Source organism: Pongo abelii, chromosome 10, assembly GCF_028885655.2.
Source record: "Pongo abelii isolate AG06213 chromosome 10, NHGRI_mPonAbe1-v2.0_pri, whole genome shotgun sequence".
NCBI classification, from domain to species: domain Eukaryota; kingdom Metazoa; phylum Chordata; class Mammalia; order Primates; family Hominidae; genus Pongo; species Pongo abelii.
In genome coordinates, this window is record NC_071995.2 from 32,408,928 (window position 1) to 32,436,413 (window position 27,486).

A 27,486-nucleotide genomic window follows, 5' to 3' on the forward strand; every position below is an offset into this window, starting at 1 on the left:
ACAAAACAGCTCCTTTTATTTTCTAATAAGACTAGATTTATTCAATACCCTAGTAAAAGTTTTGATTATAAGTATCCAACAGTATAAAAAGTACAAAACAGATCCGTAGATTTCTAATATATTAATACAAAGTGCATGACTACATACAGTACATCCTACAGGCAAAGAGAGGTGGAAGGGGAAAAAGAAGACTGTGGTTGAGGTCTAGTAATAAATAAATAAATACAGAAGTAGAGATGATCCATATTATAGTATATTCTACCACCAATACTGCAGCCAAAATGTACAAAAAAAATCATTTCAAAATAACTCAGGAGGATGATAATGGCTGGACTTTTGTAATTCGCCTCAAAGACTGTGGGAGAGCCAACTCAACTCACTGTATAGTCTGTGCATATGGTGATATGGTGGCTTGTAGCATGTAGGTTTTTTCCAAAAGAAGGAAATATAAGATGTTTAGATTAAGAACTATAAAACTACAGGGTGCCTATAAAAGGTGGCTTACTACTTATTGTTATTATACTATCCAATTTTTAAAATGCAGTTTAAAAAATAAGCACTGAGTCTTGTTATTATAAGGCAGGCAAATGTTTCTCCCTCATTCTGAAAAGACTGAACTGGCGATGCTTTTCCTGAACATTTAGAAAAGAGGCAGTAAGAGTACTCCGGTTTGGGTTCAAGTGAGAGGCTTTTCATGAAAATCTTAGGATTGAAGAGCTCTAAGTTCAGGATATCTCAATGTTCAGAAAGCCTGACTAAAAGAAGCCAAACCAAAACCATTTAATGTGAACACAAACCTCTTTTCTTTTAGTAAGTTTTACTTTTAATACAGAGTGAAAGAAAATAAAAACTTAATAGGCTAAAACAAGTCAAACACCCATTCTACACAGATAAAAAACCTTCACAAAGGTCAACTGAAGTAATCCAGAGCTGAAACTGAATTGCGCAGATTTTCAATGAAGTCACAGAAGTCATGTAACACAAACAAAAGTCGATTATATTTACACACTCAGCAAGCCCTCTAAGAAATGTGCCCCAAGAAGCATTAACCTTTGTTTTGTGCCATCCTGAAGACTTGCACATTTTATTTTTCAGATAGCTTAACATTTTTAATCGAGTGTGTTCTCCACCATGTGGTAATGCTTTGGTACTATTCACACAGGGTCTCGCCTGTCCTAAAGACTTGCCATTTCCCCAAGAGGAGCTCTGATTCTGCTTTAGAAGTTTTACATAAATTAAAATCTTTATCAAATATTAATATGAAGGGAGACACTGGATGCAACATATATAGTCAAGTTACCTCTCTGTATATTTAGAAATTACTTTCTCCTCCAAGGTATTTGCAACAGAAAGCTCAGTCTGTCCTGCTTAATAATCAGTAGTACAGGTTTGAATCATCAGAAGCTTGGCAAGACCTTAATATTTCAAAATTATTAACAACTACCTCTAGGGGCAAGTTCATGTTACTGAGTTATGACAAATTTATTATCATGAGGGAAAACAAGAGTAGCCAGCCATCTTAAAAATGCCCCAACCACTGCTTCTCAATACAGAAAGACTAAAAACTACATACAGTTTATCATACAACAAATCCCATCTCTGTCCCCTGAAATTCCCCTAGTTTCATTCATTAGAAGGGGATTAAAAAAAAAAAAAAGACTTAAAGAGCACTTTACAGCAGCATTCAGCTTTCCTATGAAATACTCAGCATCTTAAATATTATGTACAACTCTTTTTTTAGTAAGCTAGACACTGGCTTCAGAGTTTGTGGGACTGGGGGAAATCAACCCATTCAAAACTACTCTAGAAATTGTCTTTTGGCAGAATAGCAGGTATCCAAGTTAAAAATAAGAGGGTCATTTGAGACCAGCCTGGCCAACATGGTGAAACCTCGTCTCTACTAAAACTAAAAAATTAGCTGGGTCTGGTGGCGGGCACCTATAAACCCAGCTACTTAGGAGGCTGAGGCAGGAGAATCACTTGAACCCGGGAGACGGAAGTTGCAGTGAGCCAAGATCACGCCACTGCACTCCAGCCTGGGTAACAAGAGCAGAACTCCGTCTCAAAAAAAAAAAAAAAAAAGAGGGTCAGTTTGTTGCTTTGTGGTCTTTTCAAAATTCAGATTTTTTTTTTGTTCCCCTTCTACATAAAAACCTCAGTCACCACTCCTGAGTGGAGATGGGCAGAGGCTCTGGCCCCTGCTCCTCTGGCTTCTCGGCAGCTGCTTTCTTATTGCTGCAGCAAGGCTTGAAGAGATGTGTGTCAATGAGGACTTCCCCAAAACGGCCTTTATAGATGATCCCACAACATATCTTCTGTCTAAAAGAAAAAATGGAGAACAAGATACATTAATAAGGAAGAAAAATAGGAATACAAAAGAAATCTACTCACTATAATAACTAGTCCAATATAACTAAAGAGTTGTGCTTCTACAATCTTGCACATTCCAAGTGAAAGGGCTCCTAGAGTAACCCCAATTAGCTAGAGAAGGGGAATTACCCAGTTGCCTTAAAGGCCACACTGGAATCTTCTCAAATATTGAGGAAGATGGCATTTTGAAAGACAGCAGTCAGTTTCAAAGGCTGCCCCTGATGTTGTTAACTATTTCCTCCAAAATCACCAACTCTTGAAAAAAAAATCAGCCACCATAAACTGGCTGATGCAGCTAGCAATTTTTTATATATATTTAATTTTTTTTTTCTTTATCAACTCCTAAGTGCTTGAGTGGTAGTTTTTAATTAAATACTGAGTAGATAAAAATACATGTGTGGGCCGGGTGTGGTGGCTTACACCTGTAATCCCAGCAGTCTGGGAGGCTGAGGTGGGCAGATAACTTGAGGTCAGGAGTTCGAGACCAGCCTGGCCAACATGGCGAAACCCCATCTCTACTAAAAATGCAAAAATTAGCCAGGCATGGTGGCACATGCCTATAGTCCCAGCTACTTGGGAGACTGAGGCAGCAGAATCACTTGAACCCAGGAGGCGGAGGTTGCAGTGAGCCGAAATCACACCACTGCATTCTAGCCTGGGAGACAGAGCAAAACTGTCTCCAAAAAAAAAAAAAAAAAAAAAGTGTGTGTGTTAGCAAAGGCATCAAAAATGACAACACAGTAAGAATGCCTACAGACCACATACTCTAAGGGAAAAAAAGATCATTTCCTATGAAGCTCCCTGCAGGCCCCTCCACAGTCCCATCCTACCTCATCTCATCCTCCCCCCACTTAATTTTAGGTTTATCGCTCCCTTTTCTTTATACTTCATGGTTTCACCGTGTGTTGGCATCTCTAATCATACTGCACAGTTATCCATTACACACACAAACACACACACACACACAGAATCACAATGTATTCTGCAATGTTTTAGTCAACATTAATTGAGATCCATACATATTGTTATAGAGCTTTATTTCATTTTAACATGTATAATATTCTACCCTGTGAATATATAACACAGTTTTATTTATCTACTCTTATTTTAATGTATAAATCAGTGGACACATCCTAAAGGTTTTTACTAGTTTATATTGCTGGCATATAGGAATGGGAACATCTTCAACTTTACTCAAAAATGGCCATTTATCTACATGGTTATAACTATTTACACCTATAACTGACAGTGTTCTCATCATTCCATACCCTCTCTCCAACATTTGGTAATAGACTTTATTTTAGTTTTTCCACCAATCTAATGAGTATAAAATGGTATCTCATTGAAATTTTACTTTGTATTTCCTTGATTTTCAAAAAGTTTGAACACATTATCATTTAATTTGTTATTTCATGATTCCTTTCTAAGTATGTCCATTTTTCGGTTGGTTTATCTTTTTCTTCTATTATAGGAGTTGTTTGTATATTCCAGATACTAATCCTTTGTCAGATATATGTGCTGGATATCATTTCATTTTCTTTATGGTATTATTTGATGAATTTAAGTTCATAATTATAATGTTATCAAACCTGGAGGTTTTTTTAAATGCTTAGTACTTTGTCATAAAAAAATCCTTTCCCACTCAAAAGTCATAATCTATTTTCTACTTTAATGCATCTGTAATTGGTGTTTGTCTATGGTGTGAGGTAGGGAACCCAAGCCCAATTTTTCCATATGAATAACCATGTTGTTTTTAATATCCTAGCAACACTTATTGAACAGACCATTTTCGCCCACCAATCACCCCCACATCATGTATCACATAACAAGTGCTATATACATATGTGGGCTTGTTTCCAGGCTCTCTATACTATTCCATTGGTTTATTTTTCTATTCCTAGTCCCAAAACACATTAATTACCATGGCTTCATAATATGTCTTGATTTCTGTTAGGGCAAGTTTATCCACATCTTTCTTTTTCTTCTGAAGATGCCTATTTTGGGCCCTTTGCTTTTCTATATAAATTACAAATTAGCTTGTAAAGTTCCATAAGTATGTTGGGATTTTGACTGCAATTACCCTGAATCTACAAGGTGATCATCTCCCTAACAGTTTAATAATATCTATGAATGTGCTATACCTCTCAATTTATTTAGGTGTCTTTAAATGTTATTCAATGGCCAGGTGCGGTGGTTCATGCCTGTAATCCCAGCACTTTGGGAGGCCGAGGCGGGCAGATCACCTGAGGTCAGGAGTTCACTATCAGCCCGGCCAGCATGGTGAAACCCCATCTCTACTAAAAATACAAAAATTAGCAAGGTGTGGTGGTGCATGCCTGTAATCCCAGCTACTCCAGAGGCTGAGACAGGAAAATCGCTTGAACCCAGAAGGCGGAGGTTGCAGTGAGCCAAGATCGCACCACTGCACTCCAGCCTAGGCGACAGAGCGAGTCTCTCTCTCTCTTCATACACATATATTTATTTATATATATATACACACATGCATGCATGCGCACACACACACACACACATATATAAATAAATGTTATTCAACAATATCATATGATTTTTACATAACTCCTCCAAAGGGCTTTTGATATTTTACTACTACATTATTGTATATTTCCTAACACTATGATAAAATGTATCATTCTAATGCCAAACTGCCTAGATTTAAATCCTGCTCTACTTACTGTGTAACCTTAAAGTACTTCCTCTTTGTACCTGTGTTTTCACATAATGCTTCACAGAATTGTTATAAAGACTAAATAAGGTCAGGTGCAGTATCTCACACCTGTAATCCCAGCATTTTGGGAGGTCAAGGCAGGCAGATCACTTGAGGCTAGAAGTTCAAGACCAGCCTGGCCAATATGGCGAAACCCCATCTCTACTAAAATACAAAAGTTAGCCAGGCATGGTGGTGCATGCCTGTAGACCCAGCTATCTGGGCGGCTGAGGTGGGAGAATCGCCTGAGCCCAGGAGGTGGACATTGCAGTGAGCCAAGATAACACCATTGCACTCCAGTCTGGGCTACAGAGTGAAACTCTGTCTCAAAAAGAAAAAAAGATTAAATAAATGCAAACTTAAAGTGGTTTAAAGTATTTTAAAGTATTTACACTATGCTCTAGGCACTGTTCTAAAGTGTTTACTACTACTGGTACTACCACTATCACTACTACTACCAATATTGTATTGGTTAGAGCCTTCTGTATAATGCTGAATAGAAACAGTGATAGTCAACACTCTTGATTTGTTCCTGATCATAGAGAAAATGCTTTCATTTTATCACAATTATGTATTATGTACTTTTGTACTTTTTGTAAGATACCTGTTGTCTAAGTAAAAAAGTTTCCTTCTATTCCTATTTTGCTAAAACTTTTTTTTTTTAAACCTTAAAGGAATGTTCAAATTTGTCAAACTCCTTCTTTGCACCACTAAGAAGACAACACCTTCCTTTAGAAACTATCAATGTGGGCTAGGCACGGTGGCTCACGCCTGTAATCCCAACACTTTGGGAGGCTGAGGCGGGTGGATCACCTAAGGTCAAGAGTTCGAGACCAGCCTGACCAACATGGTGAAACCCCTTTTCTACTAAAAATACAAAAATTTAGCCAGGCGTGGTGGCCATGCACCTGTAATCCCAGCTACTTGGGAGGCTGAGGCAGGAGAATCACTTGAACCCGGGAGGCAGAGGTTGCAGTGAGCCAAGATTGAGCCATTGCACTACAGCTGGGGCAACAAGAGCAAAACTCCATCTCAAAAAAAAAAAAAAAAGAAAAGAAACTGTCAATGGGGTAAATTATATTAGTTGATCGTCTCATGTTCAAACCAATCTTACATACCTAGAATAACCCTAGTTTTGGTATCAAACTTATATCAGCCTTAAAAATGCTTGGGGCCTATGCCCTATTTTATCCATAGTCTGGAAAAGCCAGTGCATAGGCCCCAATCATCTGTTCCTGGATGTTTAGTACAACTTGCCTATTGTGTTTTTGTTTTTGTTTTTTTTTTTTTTTTTTAAATAGAGTCTTGCTTTATCACCAGGCTGGAGTGCAATGGTGCAAAAATAGCTTACTGCAACCCTAACCTCCTAGGCTCAAACAGTCCCCTCACCTTGGCCTCCCAAAATGCTAGGATTACAGGTGTGAGCCATCACGTCTGGCCTGAATCAATTTATTATGAGATTATCTCGGTTTTTCACTTTTTCTTGAGACAGCTTTAGCAAGATGTCTTTTTTCTAGTACTGTACCTGCTTCACCTGTATGTTCAAATTTATTGGCATAAAGTTGTCTATAATATCCTATTATTCTGCTTTATCTATACCTAAGTCTCTTTTCTCTTTCCTAAAATTGCTTATGTGTATTATCTCCTTTTCCTGATCCACTTTATCTCCAGTATTTTTTTGGTCACGTCTTTTTGAAGGACCAACTCTTAGTTTTACTGATTCTCTCCACTGCATATTGTCTTTCTACTCCATTTATCTAGCAATAGGCAATGTAGGTACCTTGATGTGATTTTTATTTTAAATAAATTTTAATAGGAAGAACATACAAAATCCCACTTCCCTGCTCAATTCCTGCTTAATCCACTGCAATCGTGTGTTACCAACTGTTTGCCAAATGCCATTTAATTGCTAAGGAAGTAGAAAAACACTGCCCATAATTAAGATGGTCTGCTGGTTAGAGAGATACTTTCTGTTTCTTTTACCTTTTCCAGTATGTGAGATCTAAAAAGGAAAAAACTGGTGTTCTGTTAGAACCAGAAGCCATCTCTGTATCTGAGCCGTCATCTGACTGGTTACTGTAACAAGGAGATTGAGCTGGGGAGGCACTTGAGGTGGTACTGTGAGCATCAGAATCTGCAATAAAGATTAAAAGAAAAAATAAAATTTTCAATTTCATTACATGTAATTGCAACTAAACCTCAGCATAAGACACTGTGAATGAGTTGGTAAAAAAGAAAAAGTAAAAAATAATTCATTTTCTATGCACTACTGATATTTGAAGATATTCAGACTAACATGTTTTTTAAAGAAGTGAAGAAGATGGAATAGACATACTTTTTCCTTTTCCTCCTGCTTATACCACTAAAATCCCTGGATTATTATATATAAAACAAACCTAAGATTCCAAAAGTTGATGATCATCTAGGGAGCTCAAGACCCAAGGCAAGCCATGGTGGTAGGTTCCTTAGTTTTTCTGGATTTTCCTTTTGCCTCATAATCCCCAGCTTTGGAAGTGAAGCAGCAGCCACCCAGAAATGCCAATGGGTACAGACAACCAAAACAACAACAACAAAACAAAAATCCAAAACCCCAATTAAAACCTGATCTCTCTAGCAAAGAACCAGGAAAAGGGCAGCCTAGCCAGACAGAAAACGTTTCTAAACACTAACCTTCCTGTTCCAGCCAAAGCCAAACCCACGGAAAAAACTGTGGACACCTTTCCTAACCTCAGCAGAGGCTAAGGTGAAGAGCCTTACATTTCCACCCTCACAAGACTTAGGAAGCACCCCAACACCTACACCAGTGTGGTGTCAGAGGAAGCCTTGCGAAGTCAGGATTTTCGTTATGGCCCACTAAGTACAAGGCCACCCTCACCAGGTGGTAGTCTGAACTCTCTCCTGACACCCAGTAGTAACAAGGAGCCTCCCCCTCCCCCCGACCTCAGATGTCAATGGAGGTTGAGGGAGAAACCGGAATTCTAACACCTGGCGGTAACAGGGTGGTGATGCCCCTCCCTCTTTCTCTGCTCTGAGGGGTGTCAAAAAAGCCAGTTAAAATAGAAGGGTTAATAAGACCCAGAGTCTCACAACATAATCTGAAAATGTCCAGGTTTCAATAAAAAATTACGTCAGTCCAAGAATCAGGAAGATCTCAAACTAAATGAAAAGGCCAACACTAAGATGACAAAGACAATAGAATTATCTGACCAAGATTTTAAAGCAGCCACGACAAAAATGCTTCAGTGAGCAATTATGAACATGTTTGAAATAAATGAAAACATAGCCTTGGCAAAGAAATAGGAAGCCTCAGTAAAAATAAGATAGAAAACTATAAGGAAAAAATAAATGAAAAATTTGTAACTGAAAAAAATACAATAAAGAAAATAAAAACCACAGTGGATGGGCTGAGCAACATGGAGGGGAGAGAGAAAACAAACAGTGAACTGAAAGAAAGAACAACAGAAATTACCCCATATGAACGACACAGAAAACAAATGAACAGAGCAGGAGAAACCTGTGGAGCTTAGTCAAACATGCATCTACATTCATGTCATTGCAGTCCTGGAGGGAGAGGAAAAAGAGAACAGAGGTGAAAAAGTACTCAAATATAGTGGCTGAAAACTTGTCAAATTTGGCGAGACATAAACCTAAGACTCAAGAAGCTAACCAAAGCCCAACAGAATAAACCCAAAGAAATCCATGCCAAAACACATCATAATTAAACCTCTATAAACTAAACCAAGAGAAAAATCTTGAAAGCAGCCAAAGAATAATGACATTATACCTATAAAGAGAAAACAAAAGATCCTGATTTAATAAGGAATAAAGGCAGTTCATTAGATGCAGAGCTAACCCTGATTTAATACTCTGCCTGTTTATGTGAAGATGTCATATAAATGTACAAGCCAGAAAGTAAGTTTCTTGGTTAACAGTCATTGTGCTATAAGGCTGTTGTACTGCCACGTCACAGCAAGAGCAGTATTATAAACCTCATAAACACAGGTGGGGCCTACCATACACCTTGCCTGTCCCAGGACACGTGGACAGAGCAATCCTTCAATTCAGATAACCAATCAAGTACTTATTAAATATTTATAAGGCATCAAATCCTGTGTTACATGCTGCATGGAAAGAAACAGACTAAAGAAAATTTTGGGGTTTTTTATTATTTTTATCTTTTGATTTTCCTTGAGACTGGATCTCACTCTGTCACCCAGGCTGAAGTGCAGTGGCATGACTACAGCTCGCTGCAGCCTCAACCTTCTGAGCTCAAGCAATCCTCCCGTTTCAGTCTCCTGAGTAGCTGGGACTACAGGCACACACCACCACACTCGGCTGGTTATTTTTTTAATTTTTAGTAGAGACAAGGTCTCGTTATTTGCCCAGACTGGTCTCGAACTCCTAGCCTCAAGCAATCCTCCCACCTCAGCCTCCCAAAGTGCTGGGATTACAGGCATGAGTCACCACACCTAGCCAAGAAAATGTTTTTGTTTTTGTTTGTTTGTTTGTTTAAAACAGAGTCTCACTCTGTCGCCCAGGCTGGAGTGCAGTGGCTGGATCTCAGCTCACTGCAGCCTCCACCTCTTGGATTTTCATGCCTCAGCCTCTCGAGTAGCTACAACTACAGGTGTGCACTACCACACCCAACTAATTTTGTTATATTTTTAGTAGACAGGACTTCGTCATGTTTGCCAGGCTGGTCTTGAACTCCTGGCCTCCCAAACTGCTGAGATTACAGGTGTGAGCCACCACACCCAGTCAAGAAAATGTTTTCTGAATAGAGCTCACAAATATTTTATATTAACAAATATTTACACAAAACAGCATAAAATTAGGTATCCGAAACAAAGAAAGCACCGTTAATTTTTTAATATGTTAACTTAGCAAACAAAATCCTCAAGAGTAGCAGGTTTTAAAAGAATGAGTCTAGTGGGATGTTTAAGACTTCCTAAATAATTAACATCAATAGACACCTCTATGCTGCTGAGGAAAACTCACTCTCCTAGAAAGTGCTTAATACCTTTAAACTATTTGAAATTTCAATTATCTGACCATTTTTGTTTTGTTTTGTTTTCGTTTTTGGAGACAGAGTTTTGCTCTTGTTGCCCAGGCTGGAGTGCAATACCACAATCTCGGCTCACCACAACCTCTGCCTCCCAGGTTCAAGCAATTCTCCTGCCTCTGCCTCCCAAGTAGCTGGGATTACAGGCATGCGCCACCACACCCAGCTAATATTGTATTTTTAGTAGACACGGGGTTTCTCCATGTTGGTCAGGCTGGTCTCAAACTCCCAACCTCAGGTGATCCGCCTGCCTCGGCCTCCCAAAGTGCTGGGATTACAGGCGTAATCCTCCATGCACAGCCCAAACTGCAATTTTAAGTCTTAAAAATTACATAGGATTTGGAAGGCATCAAGGAGTGATTAGATGGCATCAAGTCGGTAGGGACAATGGGCAAAGTCAATGAGCAAAGTGTGGAAGCCAAACACACTCCAGGAACTGACTCAGCTCAAACAAAAATAGGACCTTCAAACACTTTCTAGGAATTCTCAACCATATTTTATAGCAAGCAGAAATCACTGCAGATTTTGGAAAGGATGACACAAAAAGAATAGCTAACATTTATAGAGGAATTTATTTTGTTTTACAAAGCCATTTTTTACTTGATTATCCCCAGTTCTCTGATTAGAAAATTATGGTTAAACGTCAAGTGACTCCAGAGTCACACATTTGCTAGTGACAAGAGCCGAAATTCAAATCCAGATCTGTAACTCTAGGTCCAATGCCTTTCCAGTACACCACAAAATGTCTTGAAAAGGGAATACAGGGCTGGGCACGGTGGCTCACGCCTGAAATCCCAGGACTTTGGGAGGCCAAGGAGGGCAGATCACCCGAGGTCAGGAGTTCAAGACCAGCCTGGCCAACATGGTGAAACCCTGTCTCTACTAAAAATACAAAAAATTATCCGGGTGTGGTGGTGGGCACCTGTAATCCAAGCTACTTGGGAGGCTGAGGCAGGAGAATCGCTTGAACCCAGTAGGGGGAGGTTGCAGTGAGCTGAGATCGTGCCACTGCACTCCAGCCTGGTTGACAGAGCAAGACTCCATCTTAAAAAAAAAAAAAAAAAGAAAGAAAGAAAGAAGAGAATACAGGCCAGGTATGTGCAGGATGCACAGAAGCAAGCACATAACCAGAAGCACAGACCATTTAGTGGGTGATATATAAAAATTCACATGTCTCCCAACTGCTTCAATGCACAAAGGTGCCAGCAATTTATAATGTACCTGGTGAACACCCTGTTTCAGTTTGAGCCTCCACAATCTACACACCTTATTATCAAAGGAATTTATTTTCAGTCTCTAACTACTACACAGCACAGTTTCATAATAAAAATCTAAAATTACACTGAATATATTCCCTTAAGTAAGGCAAAAGTGAGGTATCACTTTCTCTATAATTAAGGGAAAGGGCTAAGAATATACATATGAATAATCAGTTCCTCTGCCTTCAAGTGATAAAAGAAAATTAATGTTTCCCAAATGTTCATTAAAACATCTAGTGAGGACTGGGTGTGATGGTTCACACTTGTAATCCCAGCACTTTTGGGAAGCCGAGGTGGGTGGATTGCTTGAGCTCAGTTTGAGACCAGCCTGGGCAACATGGCAAAACCCCAACTCTACTAAAAATACAAAAATTAGCCAGGCATGGTGGTGCATGTCTGTAGTCCCAGCTACTCAGGAGGCTGAGGCACAAGAATTGCTTATACCCGAGAGGCAGAGGCTGCAGTGACCCAAGATCACACCACTGTACTCCAGCCTGGGTGACAGAGCGAGACCCTGTTTCAAAAAAAATAAATAAACAAAAGAAAACATCTAGTGAGAATGTAAGGCAGAGTTAAATCTTTAGGGAGATGGGGGGTTGAGAGCTGGTTAGGAAAGGTAAGTGTATAATTAAAATACATATACAAATTTATATTACCTAAATATTTTACTACATCTCTACCACTTATTAAGTGGCCCAGATCAAGTTTAAATCACCCCTTTGTGCCTCCCATTCTGAGCTCTAAGATGGAAATAACTGAGATCACATATGTAAAGTGCTTAGTATACCAAAATGCTCAAAAAATGTTGAGTTCTCCTGCACTCCTCACTTTACCGTCACTAAACTTTGATGTCTTTTTCCATTATTCTAAAACAAGATTATAACCATTTGTCTTGATTGATAATGTTCTCTCTAACAGGGCCCTATAGATTTTTTAGAAGTACTGAGAGCTCCAACAGAGATCCACAACCCCTAGCTGCAATTCTGAGAAAGATCTAGAAACAGAAAGTATATTCCTAACCTATTTGGCCACAAAATCTGGCATGACCTAAGCTATGATTATAAGCAGACAAACCTGACTAGCCTATGTACCATCTATTTATTCCACTAAATGTGAATACTGCTACTTTTTGCTGTAAAAATACTAATGTGTTTGGTTCAATAATGCTCTTTCAAACCCCAAGGGTAATAGAGATATTTATTAGACAATAACATTATATGCAGTTTATTTCCTTTTCAAAATCTAAAATCTCAATTCCAAAATACAGATGTGCCATTACAGCAACCCCCCCCCAAAACTTCCAATAATAGCATGTGACCTGACATTAATTAGACATTCCTTTCTCATTCTATCACACAACACACACTGCCCCTTAAACCTGAAAGAAGCCCTGAGGTTGGCTGTATTTCAATATGTGAGTTATGATTTCTAAAGTTACTTTCCAGAAAACCTGGACTTTGGTCTCAGATTGTCCCCTAATTATTTACGTACCTTCTTGCACATCTGCAGGACTCAATTTCCTTATGGATAAAAATCAAGTAAACGAGCTAGAAATGCACCTTCTAGAAAATTAAGATGTCAATAAAGACATCAGGGTGGTTTCAGCACAGTCTGAAGTGGTTAGCTAGTAGAAATACTCTCTTAAGACATCAAAATCAGAAAGAGTACCAAGATTTCATAGAAATAAGATAACATCTCTACCAAGTCAACATTGCCTTCCAGTGCTCTCTATAAAAAGCAATAAAAGAAAAAATGATCCACACACGCCATACACCACCCCCAGCCAAAAATAACAAAACAGTTATTAAGTACTAATGTTGTAATATCAAACTTACTATGACGTTTAAATTCCTTCTGCAGTTTACTGATCTGGTTGCTTTTTATCCTGTTCCCAGATAGAGTTTTCACTTTCTTTGGTTTCAATGTAGTCTTTAGACTGGGTCCAGCCCTTGCATCTACCACCTGGAAGAAAATACTGAATATTTAATAATATTTTTTAAATGACACCAGTGTATCCCTTTGGGTCAGATTCGTGCCTATTTGAGAACCACAGTTTTAATACTGAAAAGAGGATGAAGCTCCATGTGCACCTTTAATCATCACATGACATAAGGGAATAAATAATATTTATCTACTGGGGTTTTTTAAGATATTCTTTCCTGTGAAGTGGGTAATAGTGGGAGTCTATTGGAAAAAAATTTAAATAGATTTGTATATGGGATAATCGTTACTGGATGACCCAACTAGGTTAAAGAATCAAACCTAAAAACAACTCCATTTCTACAGGATAATGTTTTGCAGTTTACGAAAAGCTTTCATATACTTTTTATCTTCAGTACAAAGCAAAAAATGGGGCTATTTTTGTTACTCCAATTTTAGACGGAAGGAAAACAAGGCAAAGATAAATTATGCATTTTGCCTTATTTCACCAAGTGAGTAAATGGGTAAGAGGGGTGGAGAGGGGAAAAGATTGGAATCAAGGTCTTCAGGCCTATTCTTTACGCTTTTTTCACTATACACCTTAATCTCTGAGGTAAGTTACACGACAGCAATAGCATGTTCTCCCACAGTCTAGCCCAGCCATTGATCTCGCCCCATATGGTCCTGTTTCTTAGGTATTCATTCACATTTATTAGTTGCAGATTTCTACCCCATGTAAAAAGGAAGGTTGTTATCATCTTCAAAATCATGACTTATTATAATAACATAACACTGTCATCAAAGGACAATGTAAGGCTAGTGTGAACGATAACTATGTGTTATACTTTCTATACACCATCTCATCCAGTTCTCACAATAGCTCTGTAAGAGAGCTATTATCTTTGCACTTCATGAATAAATATAACCTGCCCAAAGTCCACAACTAGTAAGTGGTAAAGGCAAAATTCAAATTCAAGTCTGATCCTAAAATCTATGTGTTCATTAGTACCAACCTGAGTTCAAAGGATCATGTTATCCAAAGAGATTTAAGAAAAAGGATTCATGTCTAATTAACTCTGGGAATTACTAGGTTAAACCTAAAAATAGGTGAATGCTTACTGTGAATCTCCAAAAGGGGGATATTGGATACAGCCTTAAGGAAATGCCACACCAGGCTATTCTGTTCTAAAGATGCCAAAATGTTAGGCAATTATATCTGAGCAGCAGCTAGTGTTTTTCTTTATTCTTTTCAGACTTTTCTACCCTAGGGATATATTACTTCCTAAATTAGGGGAAAATTAATGTTACTTTAAATATAATAGAGGTATAATTGAGAAAAAAGAAAGATGGACTAACATGATTCCAGTTTTTTTTTGATCCTGCTGGCAACTTCTTCCATCTTTTCACAAGCAGGACACAGGCATTGCAGATGTCTCCTGAACGAGTCTCATGCAATCTGATAAGAAAACAATCAAACTTTTATCAGTCTCCCTTACCTTAAAGAATTCATGCAAGCACATTTCTTTTGGGGAAAAAACTGTATCTATGTATGGTTTATAGATACAATTTAATCATCCTGGATGATCCCATTCCATTGTTTCTATAGAATATTTCAGAAATAAAATTATCTTCTAGATTCAACAAACCAATTCTATGTACTGCAATTTGGTTATTTTGAAATAACAAATGCTTTTAAAATTAAATAGGCCAGGCTGGGTGTGGTGGCTCACACCTGTAATCCCAGCACTTTGAGAGTCTGAGATGGGTGGATCACTTGAGGTCAGGAGTTTGAGACCAGCCTGGCCAACATGATGAAATCCCGTGTCTCTACTAAAAATACAAAAATTAGCTTGGCGTGATGGCGTGCACCTGTAGTCCCAGCTACTCGAGAGGCTTAAGCAGGAGAATCGCTTGAACCCGGAAGCAGAGGTTGCAGTGAGCCAAGATCGCACTACTGCACTCCAGCCTGGGCAACAAGAGTGAGACTCCATCTCAAAAAAAAAAAAAAAATTAAATAATTAAATAGGCTGGTGCAGTGGCTCACACCTGTAATCCCAGCATATCGGAAGACCAAGGTGGGAAGATCACTTGAGTGCAGGAGTTCGAGACCAGCCTGGGCAACACAAGGAGACCCCATCTCTACTTTAAAATTTTTTTTTAAAAAAATTTAATTTAAAAAAATGCTTTTAAAATTAAAGAGTAAAACTCAAGACCTAAAAGAGATTCTGATTATCATGGTTTTAAACAATGCTGTTTAATTAATCTTTCTTGAAATGTGTAGATATATTTCTTTTTTGGTGGGGGTGTGGGGGTGAACAGGATCTCACTCTGTCACCCAGGCTGGAGTACAGTGGTGGGATTATGGCTCACTGCAGCCTCAACTTCCTAGGTTCAAGTGATCCTCCCACCTCAGCCTCCCTAGTAGCTGGGACCACAGGCACGTGCCACCACGCCTGGCTAATTTTTCTATTTTTTGTAGAGACAGGGTTTCGCCATGTTGCCCAGGCTGGTCTCCAACCCCTGGGCTCAACTGATCTGTCCGCCTTGGCCTCCCAAAGTGCTGGGATTACAGGTGTGAGCCACCACACCCGGCCTGTGTAGATATTTCAGAAGTATCCAAATGCTAACTTTGGCAAGTAAAATAAGGTGCCATAATATTCCAGTTTCGCAGCAAACAAAACCAGAGAGGCATTGTAGTTTTAAAAAATGAAAATGGCCAGATGAGGTGGCTTATGCCTGTAATCCCAGCACTTTAGGAGGCTGAGGCAGCTGGGAGTTCGAGACCAGCCTGGGCAACACGGCAAAATCCTGTATCTACAAAAAAATAGAAAAATTAGCAGGGCATGGTAGTGCATGCCTGTAGTCCCAGCTACTCAGGAGAGAGAGGTGGGAGGATCACCTGAGGCCAGTGAAGTCAAGGCTGCAGTGAGCCATGATAGTGAGTGACACCAGTTCTGCTTGGGTGACAAAGTGAGACTCTGTCTCAAACAAACCAACAAACAAACAAACGATTATATTGCTGGGTAAGGTGGTGCACACCTGTAGTCCCAGCTGCTCGAGAGGCTCAGACAGGAGGATCACTTGAGCCCAAAAGTTCAAGGCTATGGTGTACAATGATCACACCTGTGAATAGCTACTGTACTCCAGCCTAGGCAACGTAGGAAGACATTGTCTCTTTAAAAAAGAAAAGATAAAAAGAATGATTTCCCATGTTAGAAATTACTTTCACCACTTTTTCTTATCAAAACATTTGTTGATCATTTATTGTTAATCCTGGACTTTGTAACTATTCTGAAGGTGTCAAAAAGGTCTGTGCCAACCATGCCTTTTTAAATTTTATTTTTATTTTAGTATTTTCATTTCCTCAACCTCCCAGGCTCAGGTGATCCTCTCACTTCAGCCTCCGACGTAGCTAGGACTACAGGCATGTACCGCCACGTCTGGTGAGTTTTTTGTTTGTATTTTTTGTAGAGATGGGTTTCCCCATGTTGCCCAGGCTGGTCTCAAGCTCCTGGGCTCAAGTGACCCACCTGCCTCAGCCTCCCAAAGTGCTGAGATTACTTGCGTGAGCCACTGCACCTGGTCAAGGGTAATTTTTTTTTTTTTTTTTTTTTTGAGACGGAGTCTCACTCTGTCGCCAGGCTGGAGTGCAGTGGCATGATCTCGGCTCACTACAACCTCTGCCTCCTGGGTTCAAGTGATTCTCCTGCCTTGGCCTCTGGAGTAACTGGGACTACAAGTGTGCACCACCACGGCCAGCTTATTTTTGTATTTTTAGTAGAGATGGGGTTTCACCATGTTGGCCAGGATGGTCTCAATCTCTTGACCTCGCAATCCGCCCGCCTCGGCCTCCCAAAGTGCTCTCAGATTACTGGTGTGAGCCGCTGCACCCAGTCAAGGGTAATTTTTTTAAAAGCCTTTTTAAAAATTAACCACAAAAGGAAGCCAACAACAAAAGGGTTTGTCTAGCTACAACTATAAGGGGCTTCACAATTAATGTGGTAGCTCCTTATAATCTGGAAAAAAGTAGGCTGTCAGCATTGTTTGATTCATTTAAAAAGCAGGAAACTTAAACAGCCTAAATTAGAATAAGTGATTTTTCTTATTAGCACATTGTTCCAATCACCTTGCTTACAAATATTTCTGTATGTTGTGGTATTTTTTCACTCTAAGAATAGTACAAACATCAGGTGATCTTACCCAAAACAGCTCTGGAAGTCCTTTTCATAGCGTTTACTGTCAGTGAATCGAGAACTGGAGGACTTAGCTCTGCAAATACAGCAGCCCTCTATACTTCGGTACATCTTTGGCTTGTGAAAACCAAACATCTTTTCTTCTGGGCAATAGTCTGTAAAGCCAAGGGAATTGACATATCTTTGTTGAGGGCTGTGACAAGGAACCATTAAAGAGTTCTCTCTGCTCCACCCCACCCCCAAGCAACTTGGTGTTATATGACCAAGACAGGCAGGCAGCTCAGGGGAAGACCTTCTGGATCTACCTCCATTCTTGGCACTATCAAGGCAAGCGTATAAAACACAAAGAAAAGCCTAGTTATTTAAGGAGGACTCTACTACCTCCTAACTCGCCTAGCAAACATGCACTCTAAAAATGGGTAAGAGAAGCATTTTTTTAAATCAGGTTTTTAAGTAAGAAATGCCACAAACAATCCTGTAAAATAATGAAGCTGTACACAATTAAGGATGCATCCTTAAATTTAAGACACACCTTTTTATTTTGCACATTTGCATTATGTGATTCCCCTCCGGGGAAGTTTTGAGCATTTACCATGAATACTATTTGATACTAAGCACACAACTAGCTCACTATGTATCAGCCCATACTACTTTGCCTAATGGGAATTCGGAGGGGATTTCTTCTGTGATAAATGGGAAGTTCTAAGCAGTCAAGTTTGCCCCTAAATTGAAACTGCTGAAAAGAAGATGTAAAATTCACAAAAATCCAAGGTTAGAATTTAATAATAATAATTCCTTATTATCATTAAGACAAAAAAAGAACGAGCTCATGTTGTCTGACCGTTGATCTGCCCCTTAGTTGTTAGAGGTTTGCGGACCTCTTCTAGGAGGCTTTGTGCCTGAGAGTGGTAACAGTGGGAGGCAAATGTCTCAGAGATGTAGAGTAAAATAAATTGCAGTCCTCCTGTTAAAAAAAAAAAAAAAAAATCTCAACATCAAGGAAGGAATGAAGAAAACAGCTCTGGGGCTGGATGCAAATATGTAGCTGGCAGTAAATCTGTACCTTAGGAAAAGTAATTTGGAATATCAAAATCAAGGGCCAGCTCACCAGAACATCTGGACTAAGAGAGGTGATGAAAAGGCAATGAATATAGAAACTAAACTCCAATGGACAAGTCAGAGGATGTGTGTATGTATGAGGGTCTAACTATAAATTATCACAAAATTATCATGTAAAGCAACAATACAAGAAAAAAAAAATTTTTTTTTTTTTTTGAGACAGAGTCTCGCTCTGTCGCCCAGGCTGGAGTGCGGTGGCGCGATCTCGGCTCACTGCAAGCTCCGCCTCCCAGGTTCAAGTGATTCTCCTGCCTCAGCCTCCCCAGTAGCTGGGACTACAGGTGCCCGCCACCACGCCCGGCTAACTTTTTGTATTTTTAGTAGAGACAGGGTTTCACCGTGTTAGCCAGGATGGTCTCGATCTCCTGACCTTGTGATCCGCCCGTCTCGGCCTCCCAAAGTGCTGAGATTACAGGTGTGAGCCACCGTGCCCGGCCAAGAAAATTATTAATACCACTTTCGTGTCCATAGTTTTAGGAGTTATTACCACAGAACACTATGTTTTTAAAGTTGTTTTAGAAATAAACTTAGATGAGTAAACCTAAAGCTTCAGTACAGTCATGTGTTGCTTAACAATGGGGACACATTCTGAGAAATGCATCATTGGGCATCCTTGTGCAGACATCAGTGTCCTCACACAAACTAAGATGGCAATAGCCTACAACACCCCTAGGCTATATGGGATAGCCTACTGTTCCTAGGCAACAAACTTATACAGCGTGTGACTGTACTGAATGCCGTGTGCAACTGTAATACAATGGTAAGAATCTGTGCATCTAAATATAGAAAAGGTACAAAAAAATATGGTATTATAATCTTTTGGGACCACCATTACATATGCAGTCTGTGGTTGACCGAAACGTCCTTGTGTGACATATGGCTGTATTTGTCTTTGGATTATCTCGTCTGATCCCATTCCATTCCAATTCTGGTCAGTATAATATAGCAAGTATTAATGAAAATGATTCAGAAGTAACCAAATATCCAGGCTTTTTTGTGTATTTTTTTGGTATTAGGGGTTTTGAAATATAGACAGAGGTTTTACAACTTTTAAAAGAAATTTTTTTAAACTTTTATTAGCAAATAATTAGCTAAAAACTGAAGCTTCCCTTTCAAACAGGCTATTGTTGATAAACTGTTCCTCTGCAATGTTTTTGTTGGTGAGAGAGGCAGGCAAAAGAGTGGGATGGGGGCAAGGCAGAAGGCCTTGATGCATTTCAATAATTAAGTCTAAACAGTTACCTCTAAGAATTGCTTAAAAAAAACATTTTTAGTTGATAATAATTTTAGTTAAATGCTTGGGAATTTGATGTCTTTGAGAGGAATAAAAACGAGGAAGTAAGCTCTACACAGTCATAAGAAAAGATCTAGAGAGGCCTGCTCAAATGAGGCAGATTTTTTTTCTCAATCCAACAACAAACCCATATGATAACTGAAAAGAAAATCCTGAAGAAAATGGTCGCACGTTGCTTTGGAAAAAACAATGTCAAATGACAGAAGATTGCAGAAACAAGAAAGCAGAGTAGCAGTTATTGCTTTAATTTGTATATTTCTGTTTTAAGGCAAAATGTAATACGGCCCTCGTCCTCACACCACCCTGCGCTCTTCTCCAAACTCGCCCAACAGCTTGCATTACCATCAAGAAGGTCAGAGAACAGTTCCTCTAATACTCTCCAACTTCATCCATAACTCTTGGAAACTTCAGCCTCCCTTCTCAGCAAGGACAAAAGAAGCAGAGCAAAAAAAGGCCAGTTCATTCCATTAATACACAGACCAAATCCTATTACGACAGATAGATTCCTATCTCTACCTTCACAATCTCTTTCCCTTCCCCTAAATAAACAAGTCCTCAAAGCTATCAGCATTCAGCTCATCTCCAGAATGTGAACTACCTTCACTGAGGTTGGATTTGACCAAGACGCCACAGTTTGTGCCAGTTACCACACTGGCAAGCTGTTAAGGATGTTAGGGTTATAGGTGAATACTGAGGCTTTCTTTTTAATCAGCAGCCATTGTGAATTAAGTGTTCCTCTTCAATGATTTTTTTCTGCTGGTAGGGACCTCCAAAAAACTTACCCACCACCCCCTAGCAAGACATTCCAGTCATAAGCTGAGGAATATTCTTCTTAGACATAGGGGAGAATAGGCTGATGTCTTAGGATTCATAATCCATTTTTATATAGTTCCATGACCTTTTGTCCTGACAAAATTATTCTGCCTGAACATCTGAGAGGGACCTAAATCCTAGGGCTTACCCTCTCCTAGGCAATGCTCAGTGAGAAATGCAATGAGGTGGCAGACACCTGTCCTTATGCAACACACAAGGAGCATGTGAACCTTTTAATGGATGACAACTTAATAAACCTATTAAGCCTTTTCTGAGCTTATCCTCACACTTAAGAGGCACCTGGGAATCTGCAGCAAATACACAGGGGTTTCATTTTGGGCTTTGTTTACAGCAACCAAGTTAAGCAGTGGTTGGTGTTTAACCATTTCGAGGTTTGGGAAGCCCTGAGATTAACTGAAAGTATTTTCAAAAATCTACAAACCCATGAAATGTTTAAAAAAACGACAAAAAAAACACTACTGAATCTCTAGAGCAAAACCAAGGACACAAAATGGTCTCTGAAACCAAGTTACTTTATATATTTAACAAAGTAGTGGGTGGGCGTGGCATAATTTGATTTTAAGCTGGAGATTTGTTTTTTCAAGCAACCTGGTGGTTCTTTAGAATACTGCTTTCCTAGTACCAAATTTGTGCAATATTAAATGATTCCTCCAGTACAATCTATCTTATTTGTTCAAATGACACCATCAGCTATGAAACCATCTGTGAATTTTGCCTCTATCCTCATAGACATCATATCACTCAGCACTATGTTTTAAAGGAAGAAAGGTAATACTATCTGCTTTCTAATTGATTAATAGTTACAGCTGAGAACAGACCCCATACACTCTCACCCTTAAGCGTGTGTTTGGGGAAAGAAGAGGAAAATTAAGCTGGGAGATAAAGCCAAAAATCAAGAAAAACTTAAAATACTGATTATGAACTGTCATTTGTCTTCTAAAATTAAAGAGTGGTATGGTTGCAAAACTCTGAGTATACTAAAAGCCACTGAATTGTACACATTACAAGAGTGAATCTTATAGTATATAAATGAGTGAATTTTATGGTACGTGAATGATCTCAGTAAGCCTGTTTTTGAGATATTTAAAAATAAAAATAACTGAGTTAGGAATTCACTTGTCTTTATCATCTTTGTAAACTCATCATCTAGGATGCCAGTCTCATAGTAGGTGTGTCAACCCAAATTGAGAGACCAAGATAGGAATCTCAATCAAACAAGGTTTATTAGGCCGAGCTTGAGGATGTGTGCCCAGGAAGCACAAGTTCCAATAGGTTATAACCTGTGTTTCAAAGCAGATTACATGAAGCACGGTATTCATACATTTTTTTAAACAGGGGGATACCTGCAGTACAGTGAAGCAACAATTACATTCTTGTCGATTTGACTGGTATTCAGTGATGTTACACATAAGGTAAAGTAAGTATGTGGCTGAGCGGGTAGGAGAGAAGGGTTAATAATTGTGTAGGCATCTCAGGGTCTGGCGGAAGGATGATTGATTCCATCCTGCCTTTGTTCTATATCTGATACACAAGTTTACAACCAGTACCTGTTAGTAAAATATTTAACAAACTCCAGTTACAAATGCACAAAGGGTCAGCCTTAGTTAATAGGCCATGATTTTATTACCCATATGTCCAAACTGCAGCCATCTTGGCTCACTTTTCTCTTTTCTTCTGACACTATCATCATCATCTGTCTATCTACAGTATGTTTTCTTAAGGTCCTTGAAATAAAAAAAAAATCATTTCAAGATGTTTTTCAAGATTTGAGGGATTACAGTTAAAACATGCCTATTTATGGGAGGTTCTAACACTGATCTAACTGACACAGCTGCCTTTGCACGTACACATTCTTCAGCCAGAACAAATATTTAGAACAGGCTGTGTCAACCCATTTTTCCTTGTATTTCCACATTTTCTCCCTTTTGATCAAAACTTCTCTTTAGAGAACACAAATGATCATACTTTATGTCCTTTTGTCCCTCTGCATTGGGAAGGCTCATTCCCAGGAAGTCATGTCCCACGTTGGAGGGAAAGAGGTGAGACGACGTTGATGTAGGCCTGAGGCGGACACTTCAGGGGTATGTAGTAGAATCTGCTGCTACGCTTACAGGATAATTCTATCTACACTGTGCTACCATAATGGGGGGGAGGGTGGTGGTGTTTTTTTTATCAAGATAGGGTTTCACTGCATTGCCCAGGCTGGTCTCAAACTCCTAGCCTCAAGCAGTCTTCCCACCTTGGCCTCCCAAGTGCCAGGATCGAGTGTGAGCCACTGCACCTGATCTATAATTCTGGTTTTAGCAATAGACTTACATAAGTTGGTTATAAATACCATGAGTAATTTAAGTGATAGTAAGAGAAGTATGATAGAAACTATATCAAGGTTTGAGATCCTTTTGTCATTTATAAGTGTGATGATTGGGCATTCACACGTGTGAGATGTGCCTCCCTCAAACCTTGTTATGACATCGGCACTTTACCCATGAAAAAGGGGTTGAATTGCAGACTGGAAGAAATAGGAAGCCAATTAAATAGATCATTGAGAAGATCGGTAGTTTGCGCCTCTTGTAACCATTTAGCTTGCTTGGAAATTCTTTCTATGCAAGTCTCTACTTCACCTGAGGTGTTGATGTAAGTGCAGCAGGCAGTGGGAGCTACTGCACAGACTCCTTGTCCCAGCTACTCGGGAGGCTGAGGTAGGAGGGAGCCCAGCGAGGTCAAGGCTGTAGTGAGCTGTGATCACACCACCACACTCCAGCCCAGGCGACAGAGCAAGACCCTCCCTCCAAAAAAAAAAGCGCCCTTCAATTTGCCAGCTATTTTGCCAGCTATTTACACTATGTGCCCATCCTTGAGTTGGTGGGTGTGGCCCAATGCCACATACCAAAATGTATCTCTTAACTATTCATTCATAATAGTTTGAATAGGTAAGTTGTTTAAAACATGAGTGAGCCATGGATTGGTTTTACTGCAGGCCTTACAAAAGCCTGCACAAGCACGATATATAACAAATGAGACGGCCGGGCGCAGTGGCTCACGCCTGTAATCCCAGCACTTTGGGAGGCCGAGGCAGGCGGATCACGAGGTCAAGAGATCGAGACCATCCTGGCTAACATGGTGAAACCCCATTTCTACTAAAAATACAAAAAATTAGCCAGGCACGGTGACGGGCGCCTGTAGTCCCAGCTACTCGGGAGGCTGAGGCAAGAGAATGGCGTGAACCCAGGAGACGGAGCTTGCAGTGAGCCGAGATGGCGCCACTGCACTCCAGCCTGGGCAACAGAGCAAGACTCCGTCTCAAAAAAAAAAAAAAAACAAAAAAAACAAATGAGACGTGCTGGCACAATTTGCTTTGCTTTTTCTCATTTGGACATTCAGTTGCCAGTTATGACAGTAACGGTGGGAGACCAGGAATGTGCAGGGACAGTGGCCTGGAAAAGATGAGGAATTAAGTTTGTGTTCTAGATAAGTTAGAGAATTTGTCCCTGATTGGCTTACTGTTAGATAGACCTGGGGGCGGTGGGGAGGGGTGAGACTTAGGGGATATCACTAGGCACAGAATGAAAATATGGCCTGGCTTTAGAAGCTGAATTTGAGTTTGGAAAGTGACACTTGGAGGGAACTGATGTAAGTATATGGTAACATTTGGAGTGTCAGAAAAATCAATCTCTGGTGCAACAAGTAGCATGTAATGATCCTGAATGGCCCTTGGAAGCTGGTGACAAATCCAGCAATCTGAGAGACTGCCTCCATCTGCCACACTTTAGGAGAGTTTAGCTAATGAACTATTTTTCCATCCCCAGCAGAGACCCTGAAAGTCAAGTGTACATATACAGGTGGCCATCGTGTGTACAGAAACATTAACCAGGTTATATATCCTATAATCTGAGTCAAAGCAGACAAGGCCAATAGTCCTCAAAGTAAATATCATACTCTAAGAATGTTTAGACAGGAGATCATACAGGCCTGGTCTGAAGTCTTGGGTCAATTAGCTGTCCACTCAGATGTTGTCAACTTCTCGTCCTAGTTTCAGGGTTGAAGCTGTTTGGTGAATCAGAGACAGGGATCTTTGGTGGGAGTCATGGTCCATTCAGGTAGTTGTGCCTTTTTAAGGTGAGAGATATGGATCCGTGAGTCTGCAACCTTTAACTCTGCTGTGCATGGATTAGTCAACAGTACCTGGTAGGGGCCCCTCCACCAAGGCTGGCGGGAGTCCTTTACGAGATGTCTTTTCCAACAGACAAAATTTCCAGGTTGGAGGTCATGACCAGAATCTTCATCTCCCAGGAGCACACTGTGGGACATGTCTTGCACTAAGGTCTGGCTTTTCATGAGTTGGTGAACGAGTCCCTTACAATAGTGCAAGATGTCCCCATTCAGCAAATTTGGATCAGTCATCTTGATTCCCATGTGCCTGGGTCTTCCAGTTACAATTTCATGAGAAGAGAGCTGATAAAGGGATGGATCAAAGGTTGAGCAATACCAAGGGGAGTGCCTTCGGCCAGCAGAGGTGAAAAGCCTCCATAAATTTAGCCAATTGTGTTTTTATTATTCCGTTGGTCCATTCTACCCATCCAGAGGAACTAAGAGTGGTAGGCACAATCAAAATACTGAAATATAGGCCAATTTTTTTTTTTTTTTTTTTTTTTGAGACCAAGTCTCACTCTGTCACCTAGGCTGGAGTGTAGTGGCGTGATTTTGGCTTACTGCAACCTCCGCCTGCCAGGTTTAAGTGATTCTCCTGCCTCAGCCTCCTGAGTGGCTGGGACTACAGGCGTGCGCCACGATGCCCGGCTAATTTTTGTATTGTTAGTGGAGACAGGATTCACCATGTTAGCCAGGCTGGTCTTAAACTCCTGACCTCAGGTGATCCGCCCGCCTCAGCCTCCCAAAGTGCTGGGATTACAGGCATGAGCCACTGCGCCCAGCCCCAAATTTTACAAATGCTCAATGACCTGGGCAGTAAAATAAGTTCCCCTATTGCTGTGAAGTTCAAAAGGGGACTCCCCATAATGGGGTAATCCCTTCTAATAAGATTTTACCCACTACCATTGCCCATCAGCAGGATGGGCAATTGCATTACCCAATGCAAAAACATGCATATCATTACCAATACATGTTTATATGTTTAAGATGGTGGCAGCTGGATAAAATCAAGATGCCACATCTCAAAAGATCTAGGTAGAAAAAGAAAATGACCCTGAGCCCCATAAAGGGGTTTTCCAGGATTGTGTTCTGGGTAGATGGTACACTGTGAATCAATCTTCTGTGCCATGATGACAGTCTCCAATAATATTGTTTATAATAGGATATCATTTTATCTGAATTCTAATGGGTCAAGCTGTAAATGTGTTCCATGAGGGGTATCTGATACCCCACTAGGATAATGGGTTTATCATTAGGTCCATACCATAGTTCAGTTTGGGGGAAAAGTACCCCCCCTTTTGTTTCCAGGTAGATCTTTCTTCGGTGAAAGCAAGTCTTGGGTTTCCTTTAGCTTAGACTTAACTGTTTAAGTCTCACAGTCATTCCAAGGATCGGACTGGTGTCTCAAATGCAGCTCTCTTAGCTACTGCATCAGCAAATTGATTACCTTGACTCTGTGTTGTGTTTAATTCAGAGCAGCCTGGAACCTTTATAATTGCCAAAAGCGAGATCCAAGACTAGTCCATTTTTTATGGGTTGCCCTGAGAAGGTTAAATACCCTCTCTCTTTCCATAGCATTCCAAAGTCATGAGCACCACCAGATGCACAGGGGCATAATTTTTGCTACTTTATTCTTTGCTAGTTAACAAGTTTGAGTAAGGGCAATCAGTTCAGCCAGTTGGGCTGACTTAGCCTGAAGAAGACCAGCTTCAATGACCATGGCACATCCTGCTTTAAACTTACCACCTTCTCCCCCCAAGTAAGATACATCTGTAAACCATTCTGTCTCAGCATTATCTAGTGGTGATTCTTGTAGGTTTGTCCTTGAGGTAAAAAGTTGGGTGTGTCATCAGGATGAAGTCATGAGAGGTCTTATCAGAAGACTGGCCAGGCCTGGTGCAGTGGCTCATGCCTATAATCCTAGCACTTTGTGGTCTGCTAAATTGATATTTCAGTATTTGGGAAGTAAGTGGGGCACTGTATATCCCTGTGACATCACAGTGCAAGTATACCGTCATCCTCTCCAGGTAAAGGCAAACAAATACTAACTACCTGGATGTATAGGGATGCTTAAAAAGGCACTACAGAGATCCACAAGTGCCACTCAGGGTGGGCAGACCGCTTGAGCCCAGGAGTTTGAGACCAGCCTGGGCAACATGGTAAGCCCTGTCTCTATAAAAAATACAAAAATTAGGCAGGTGCAATGGTGCAAACCTGTAGTCCCAGCTACTCGGGAGGCTGAGGCAGGCAGATTAACTGAGCCCAGGGGGTCAAGGCAGCAGTGAGCTGTGATCACGCCACTGCAGTCCAGCCTGGGTGACAGAGCAAGACCCTGTCTAAAAAAGAGAGAGAGAGAGAGAGAGGCCAGGTTAGGGTTATTGCAACAAGAGATGGTAACATTCGAGGATAATAAAATTAACACCTAATAGGAAGTTAATCTATTGAAAGATAAGTGTTGAGTTATGATGGGAATTCAGAAGTAGCTCAACTGAATGTGGAATGAAGGCGGTAAGGGAGAGGACCCCATGACTATCTCTCCAAGAGTTTTATATAGAAGGGCT

At 40.2% G+C, this 27,486-nt stretch overlaps 1 protein-coding gene and 1 pseudogene across 7 annotated transcripts in view; one reads left to right on the top strand and one right to left on the bottom strand.

The window, feature by feature from the left end:
• Nucleotides 1-13: 13 nt before the first annotated feature.
• The window catches only part of SINHCAF (SIN3-HDAC complex associated factor), a 45,901-nt gene continuing 18,428 nt past the window's right edge, over nt 14-27,486 (bottom strand). For 6 of the 7 annotated variants that reach the window (XM_054526335.2, XM_009247594.4, XM_063711545.1 and 3 more), the window contains 5 exon segments: nt 17,537-17,684; nt 14,693-14,792; nt 13,252-13,378; nt 7,079-7,229; nt 14-2,319 (listed from right to left, as the gene is read on the bottom strand). In XM_054526335.2, the coding sequence (XP_054382310.1) occupies nt 2,160-2,319; nt 7,079-7,229; nt 13,252-13,378; nt 14,693-14,792; nt 17,537-17,664 (666 nt within the window). In that variant the 5' untranslated portion in view covers nt 17,665-17,684 and the 3' untranslated portion in view covers nt 14-2,159. 7 annotated transcript variants of the gene reach the window in all.
• LOC112136004 (small nucleolar RNA U13) lies at nt 23,170-23,267 on the top strand (annotated as a pseudogene).